Here is a 7548-nt window from a genome sequence, read left to right as displayed (position 1 = left end):
TCCTCCCCCCGCCCGGGCCCACCTCCTCCCTGGAGCCCCGCCCACAAACAGCCCCGTCCCCACGCCCTACCCCGCAGCCCCGCCCCTACCTCCTGCACGTGCTCCTTGGCCCGCAGGTCCGAGGGGTGCATCAGCGAGCCCATGACCTTGACATTGCCGTGCACAACCAGCGCCTCGTCCGGCCGGTCTGTGTTGATGCCCACGCGGCCGTGGTGGAAGACGGTGTCGGGCACCTGCGCCCGCTGCCACAGCACGTCGCTGTCGCTCTCGAACTGGCCTGGGTTGGAGGCCTGCCACGGGTTGGGGCTGGATCAGTCCTGGGGGATAGGAGACCTGCAGGGCCCTGGGAATGGGGGAACCCCCAGCCGCCAGGACTTCTCACCCCACCACGCCCCACTTAAGCTATCTCATTGTGACAACTTCGAGTCACTTGTGGAATCCCGGAAGCCACCGATCTCGTCCACCTCCGTGCTTTAATGCGAAGGAGACCAGAGGCCCAGAGTGGGAGGGAGCCTTGCCCAAAGCCACCCAGCCCAGTGCAGGATCAGCACTGGCTCCTGAGTCCCCAGCACCCCAGAAATTCTCCTGGGGGTTGTTTCTCCCAGACCTGGAGGACACTACCCCTGGGGGGGAGGTGGGCCTCACCCGCACGATGATGCGCTCAGAGATCTGGGCGGCCAGCGTGTAGTTCTGGTTCTGCGCGTGGGCCTGCAGGGCCACCACCAGCATGAAATACCTGGGACACACAGGGGTCTCAGAGGTGCCCAGGGTCCTGCCCCCCCACTCTTCCCCAAGCGGATTCACACTCGTCTCACCCCACCCTGCAGAGGAGGAACCCGAGTGTCCACTAGGGGGCAGGAGTTCCCCAGGGCCAGGGCTGGAAGGCCACAGAGCTGTTTCCTGAACCCAGAAGCCCGGCTTCTGCTCCTCCCACTCATCCCTAGGTCAGTTAAGGGGTCTGGACCTCAGCTCTCTCATCTGTGAGATGACTCTGCCCGCTGAGCTCCAGGGGTGCTGTCTTCCTGCCCTCCCCCTCGGAAATGCATTCGGGGCAGGGCCTGGCCTGCTCACCTCTGGTCCGGGTTGGGCTTGCCCTTCTTGCGCATGTTGTTGGCGGTGGTCTCGCTGAAGTGCAGCCGCCCCACGGTCACCTTCGTGACCTGCTCGGGGGGCAGATTGACCCTGCAGAGAAGGGGCAGGTGCTCAGGGGGAAGGGAGGGAGGCTGCCAAGTGCCAGGCCACAGAGGGGGGCCAGTGTGTGGGAGGTGGGCACTGGGGGGTCCCTGCCTGCCCTGCCGCCCTGTTCCCAAGCCAGCTCCAGGGCGGGCCATTCCAGGTACCACCTCCACATGGGGTCAGACATGCAAGTGACAGGGTTGAAAGTTTTCCCCTATGGGGCCAGACACTCACGCAATGGGGTTGAAGGTAACACCCCCTCCCCCACAGGGTCAGGCAGTCACAAGATGGGGTTCAATGTGTCCCCCCCACTACAGCGTCAGACATGTGAAGAGGTTAAAGGTACCACCCTACAGGGCCAGACACTCACGTGACGGGGTTAAAGGGCCGCTTGCTTCGGTCTGACTGGGACTGCTCAATGTTAATGGACTGGTTCAAGGCCTCCAGCTGGAGAAGCAGAGCCCAGTGGCACCTCAAGGCCTGGTTCCCCACCTGGACCTCCCCCCTGCACCCTCCCGGCCAGGCCTGGTCAGCTGGAGCTCACTCAGCCTCCCTGCCCACAAATCCACGGTCCTTTTACACAGCCACACCCTCTGGGATCCCTCCTCCCCCTCACAGAGTACCACTCCCCCATCAGCGCATTGGCTGCACACACGGTCACTCCCCAAGCACCCACACCCCCATGACCATGCCTATACCCCACCTCCGCATGCCTGTACACACACACACAACCCCCCTCACGCCAGCCTCCATGCACATCCACATACCCCCAAACCCACCCACTCCCAGACCCTCTCCACACCCCATACCCTCACCCTTTCATACACACTGGCTGGGCTATGCCCCTCCCGACACCAAAGCCTGCAGCCTGGCCACACCCCTAGGAGTTCACAGACTCTAAATCCACCCCCTGCAAGCCAAAATGGACCTCAGGGCAGGGTTCCTGGGGAGGGCACCAGCTAGAGAGGGTGAACGGGAGTTTGGGAGGGCGTCCGAGGCACAGCGTGCACCAGGACCAAGGCCAGGGGAGGGCTGGACCCCACGACCCTTGTGGGCTCCGCTGAGAAGCTGGGGCTTTGCTGGGAGGACATGGGGCCTTGGAAGGATGGGGAGTGCCGTGGCCCCCTACGTCTCAGGTGGAGCACGAGTTGGGGGCCGAACATGGAGGATGATGACCCTGCCCAGGGGGACAGGCAGGGGACTGGAGAGGACCAGGCGGAGGGATCTTTGGGGGTCTGATGCATGCGTAGGGGTGAGAGGCCCTCACCCGCATTACAGGTTGGGTCACCGTGACTTGGAAGAGCTCGGGGTGGGGCCAAGTTCACAGGGAGTTGAGTTTGGGGCTTGGAACTGAGGCAGCTGGGAGAGGGGTCAGGAGATGGTCCCGGCAGGGGGTGCAGACTTGGGGGTCACAAGGTAGAGCAGGAATCAGGGTGCAAGAGAGAGAAGGCTGAGGAGCCCCACATTTAAGGGGCAGACCCAGAGGGAAAGACAGGAGGGGCAGGGGTGGAGGGCTGGACTCAGCCTGGGGAGTTCCCTCACTCACACTCGCTTTGCCCTGGGGTCCCCCCCAGGCTCCTGAGGCCTCCAGCCCGCCCCTCCTTGCCAGACCCTAAACCTGCCTTCACTCCGTGCAGTTTCAGATAGAAGCAGTCAAGGGGCTTGAGGCCTTCGGGCGTCTTGACATACTTGGGCTCGCCCAGCATGCCGATGTATACTGTCACCTGGAAGTGGTTCTTCTTCTGACACACGAAGGCGTCGTCGCCCACTGAGAAGTTGAAGCCCTTGTCGGCATCCACGCGATAGGTGAGCATGGGCCTGGGGGGCAGGGGAGGGCACTCACTGGTCTGGAAGGTCGGTTCCTCCCACTTGCCTCGGTTCCAAAGTAATTTTCTACCCCAGAGCTCCTATCCTCAAACCGCCAACAGGGCTGCCCCCACTTCTCAGAAATGGAAACTGAATCCCTGCAGGGCTGCCAACCCCTCAGCTGATGTTCTGCCCTCGGCATCATGCCTTAGGCCACTGCCCTGCCCTGGTGATGGGGGACGGAGGGCAAGACCCTTGAGGCCCATCAGAGATGAGGTCTCTTTTTTTTTTTTTTTTTTGGTAGAGACAAGGTCTCGCTATGTTGCCCAGGCTGGTCTTGAACTCCTAGGCTCAAGCAATCCTCTGGCCTCGGCCTCCCAAAGTGCTGGATTATAGGCATGAGCCACTGCTCAACCAGACTCTTGAGGAGTGAGCTCCACAGTTCCCTCCCTACACTGGGCTCCTTCCCCAAGGCTGCCTGAAGCCCCCTAGCTTGCTCGCAGGAGGTGGGCGAGAGGGGCTGCCTCTGCAGAGGCTCAGGGTGCCTGACAGCTGGTTGCCCTGGAAACGGCAGAACCAGGCGCGCTGGCTCTGCCGCAGGCCCTGCCCTGCCCACCAGCGTGCTCAAGCCCCCAGAAGCCCTTCTGACTCTCGCTCCTCCGTCTGCCCAGAACGGAAGAGGGGCACTTCTGGACTCAGCCTCTGACTCAGCCTCAGTTTGCCCATTTGTTGTTGTGTCCCAAGTCTGGCCCCTTTGGGGAACTTCTAGGTGTCAGTGAAGAGGGCAATGATTAGTCTGCAACTTAGCCCACCCTTGCCCAGGTCCCCAGGCACAAGTGGTGCCCCCGTGATCACAGGAGTGCCCAGTGCCTGCCTGGAGGAAGCTGGCCGGGGAGAATGATTCCAAGCTTGTGGGAAGAGGCCGTTGGGCCTGGGGAAAGTCCATGGAAGACCTGAGCTCACCTCCTTCCCCTCCCTGGGTCCACCCGCCTGCCCGACCCAGCACAGCACCCAGAAAGTGCCTGGGCTGCACTGGGGGTTGCAGCTGCCAGCTTGCTGGCCTTGGGACCTGGGGAGACGGGGGAGCAGGCCCAAGGAGTATGGAGGTAAGACCAGAGGGGTTCCTTCCCATGCCAGAGGTCAGAACCCCCACAGGCCTGCCCCCCAACCCTGGCAGGACCACATGGGACCCTTCAGCCACCACAGCAGCTGGAGGCCCCCAGCCCTAGGGGCCTCTGGTTAAGAACCCCACAAGGCCTTGGGTGCCCGACTCCAGGCAGCTGGTGCCAGCCACTGTCTTGTGACAAGGCAGGTCCCAGCCACCCAGCCCAGGTAGTGTCCACAGTCACTCTCTCACCCGCCCATGGGCTTTCTGGGGGAGCAAGAGGGGTGGTCCCCACAGGGCTCCTGGGGCCTGGAAGGCTGAAGACTTGAGGGCGCGAAGGGAGAGCCAGGAATGCCCAGGCGGCCTCCAGTCCGTCCTCCCCACCCCTCCTCCCTCCCTCCAGGGGGGTGCTGCTGGGAGGGCCCGGCTTACACTCAGCTTCCGGCCACCTTCCTGGAATGCAGGAGGAGGAGGAGGAAGGGGAGGAGGAGGCCAGAAACACCCATCCGCCCACTTCTCTCTAACTTGGTTCCCTGGCCCCACCCTGGCTGACACATCTCGGAGAGGCCTGGGGCTGGATCAGGAACCCTGAGCACCAGCCCGAGTGCTACCTTGAGGCTGTTTGCGCTTCTGTAAAATGGGTCTATCTTGTACCCCGTGTGCTCCCAGGCCCTGCTCTAGGGCCTTGGTGGGGTCCCGGGAAGGATGGCCCCCTCACTCACAGCTCCTTGTAGTTGGCATCGTACAGGGTCGCCCACTTGTTCTGCTGATGTGGCTGCCACTTGATGGACTGGTAGTTGGGGTCCAGGTAGGAGCCACTGAGGCTGTCATTGTCCTGCAGGAGGCCTGGAGGGACAGAATGCCATGTGGGTCCCGGGCCCTGGGCCGCAGACCCCCCCCCTCCTTGAATGGTTGGCCAGCCAAGTACCTGGGGAGGGGGCCCCTGGAGGGTGCCAAGGTGGTGTCTGGACCCGGGCAATGCTGAGGGGCAGGGAGCCGGGGCCAGGTGAGAGCGGACCCTGGGGAGGCCACGGGGCAGACGGGGCTCGAGCAGGGTGCGGGGGCAGAGCTGTCACGGTCCCAGGCTCCTGTTTGATCATTCCATTCAGCATCTGGGCGTTGAGGGTGCTGGGGGGTGATTCGGAGTGCTTCCTCTTCTTGGAGGGGTGTGTGGGGAGCCTGGGGGGAAGAGGTGTGTGCCATGGGGGCTGGCTCTCCCTGAGCGCCTCTCACAGGGCACTGCCCACCTCTCTCCCCTCTCCACTCTGCAGCTGCCTCCTGCGGGAAGTCCTCAGGCTTTACCCCTTAGTGCTCCCTGCCACTGCCCAATGTTGCTTCTGTCACCGCCATCAACCCCGGATCAGAGAAGCCAGGCGGCAGGAGCTACCACTGACTTGTGCCAGCAAGGGGCCTGACACACAGAGTGCTCGGCAATTGCCTGAGGAACGAAGGAGCTGGTCCTGCCTTTGGTGTCATGCTCAGTATCATTCTACAGTGGGGACTCTGGAGGACAGCCTCTGTGGTCAGAAACAAGCCGCAGAGGGCCTGGTCACAAACACCAGGGAGGGATAGCTTCCTGGCGCGAGGACCCTAGGGGGTCTGCATAGCACTGCTCCCCTTTACAAAACCATTTTTATTTTTATTTTTATTTATTTATTTATTTTTGAGTTGGATTCTCACTGTCGCCCAGACTGCAGTACAGTGGCCGCTCCCGACCACCGCGGCCTCGACCTGCTGGGCTCTGGCGATCCTTCCGCCTCAGCCTTCCAAGTAGCTGGAACTACAGGCGCGCGCTAACACGCCCAGCTAATTTTTTATTTCTCGTAGAGATGAGGTCTCGCCAAGTTGCCCAGGCGGGTCTCGAACCCGCAGGCTCAGGCAGTCCACTCACCTCAGCCTCCCAAGGCGCGGGATTACAGGCTGAGTCACCGAGCCCAGCTAAAATCATTTTTTTTAATGTATTTTATTTGAGTCAGAGTCTCACTCTGTTGCCCAGGCTGGATTGCAATAATGTGATCATGGCTCACTGCAGCCTTGACCACCTGGGCTCAGGCGATCCTTCTGTCTTAGCCTCCCAAGTAACTGGGACTAGAGGTACCCTTCACCACACCCGGCTAATTATTTTGATTTTTTTGTAGAGATGGGTTCCCACTATGTTTCCCAGGTTGGTCTTGAACTCCTGGGCTCAAGCGGTCTTCCTGTCTCGGCCTCCCAAAGTGCTGGGATTACAGGCGTGACCCACCGTGCCCAACCTTACAAAACCTTTTGACAGCAGATTCCTTCCTTGAACTAAATCACTCTTGAAGTCTTTATAGGCAAAACAGACAGGCCGGCATGGTGGCTAAGCCTGTAATCTCAGCACTTTGGGAGGCCAAGGTGAGAGTATTGCCTGAGCCCGGGAGCTGAGACCAGCCCGGGCAATTTGGTGAGATCTTGTCTCTACAATAAGTCACAAAAACTAGCTGGGCATGGTGGCACGTGCCTGTAGTTCCAGCTGCTTGGAAGGCTGAGGCGGAAGGATCACCTAAACCCAGTAGGTAGCGGCTGCGGTGGCCATGAGCATGCCACTGCACTCCAGCCTGGGTGACAAGAGACTTCAACTCAAAAAAAACAACCAGACATGACGATCATGCAGGTGCAGTCAGAACCAGAGCTTGGGTCCAGGCCGGGAAGCTTCTCAGAAACCTGAGGGCACCATGAAGAGGTTGGAAAGTCACCAGCATCTGGGTAGGAGTTCCGGCCCAGACCCAAACTCTGGCCTTTCCCCCGTTCATGATCTGGGCAGGCCATTTCCCCCTTTCAGAACCTCAGTTTACCTATCTGTGCCCAACAAATAAGGTGGTTGTCAGAAATTAGCCATAGCTATAAATCCCTCAAAGTACTGCTGGGCATGTTTGTATAAATATGTTTCTGGTTTTTTTTTTTTTTAGCTGTCATAGCTCACTGCCTCAAGCAATCCTCCCACCTCAGCCTCCCAAGTAGCTGGGACTTCAGAGGCACACCATTGTGCCTGGCTAATTTTTTTTTTTTTTTGTAAAGACAGGGCCTTGCTATGTTGCCCAGACTGGTCATGAACTCCTGGCCTCAAGTGACCCTCCCACCTCGACCTACCAAAGTACTGGGGTTACAAGTGTGAACCACCACACCCAGCCATGCATAAACATGCTGACCCCCGATCTGCCCTGAAGAGCCTTCAGCTGTCCACCCCCATGTCTGGCCTGCCCGCTGCTGCCCTGATGCCCTCACCCCATTTTCCATCTTCCCACTGTCGGGGGAGGCTGCCCAAGTCTTACTCAGCTCCGTGTTGCTGCAGCAGCTGGTGCAGCATCTGGGACTGCTGGGTGTGGTGGAGGTCTGCGGGCACCAGCCCCTGGCCCATGGCAGCGTAGTGGGGGATCGGGGGCTCAGGCTTCATGTACAGGTCCTGCTGCAGGGCAGGGTAGTGAGGTGGGGGGGGCGGG

General features: G+C 60.5%; 1 protein-coding gene across 1 annotated transcript in view; it reads right to left on the bottom strand.

The window, feature by feature from the left end:
- Positions 1 to 7548, bottom strand: part of MYRF (myelin regulatory factor) — a 29204-nt gene that overhangs the window by 7997 nt on the left and 13659 nt on the right. Inside the window, exons 5-12 of the mRNA XM_021709589.1 lie at positions 7381 to 7543; positions 5016 to 5266; positions 4810 to 4933; positions 2799 to 2994; positions 1547 to 1623; positions 1072 to 1182; positions 646 to 736; positions 90 to 290 (exon numbers count right to left, since the gene is read on the bottom strand). Of these exons, the coding sequence (XP_021565264.1) occupies positions 90 to 290; positions 646 to 736; positions 1072 to 1182; positions 1547 to 1623; positions 2799 to 2994; positions 4810 to 4933; positions 5016 to 5266; positions 7381 to 7543 (1214 nt within the window). The remainder of the gene's footprint in view (positions 1 to 89; positions 291 to 645; positions 737 to 1071; positions 1183 to 1546; positions 1624 to 2798; positions 2995 to 4809; positions 4934 to 5015; positions 5267 to 7380; positions 7544 to 7548) is intronic.

The sequence above is a fragment of the Carlito syrichta genome, unplaced genomic scaffold, assembly GCF_000164805.1.
Source record: "Carlito syrichta isolate Samal-C Ts95f unplaced genomic scaffold, Tarsius_syrichta-2.0.1 Scaffold258390, whole genome shotgun sequence".
Lineage (NCBI taxonomy): Eukaryota > Metazoa > Chordata > Mammalia > Primates > Tarsiidae > Carlito > Carlito syrichta.
Note: the sequence above shows the minus strand (reverse complement) of the source record. Positions and strands in the feature narration are given on the sequence as shown.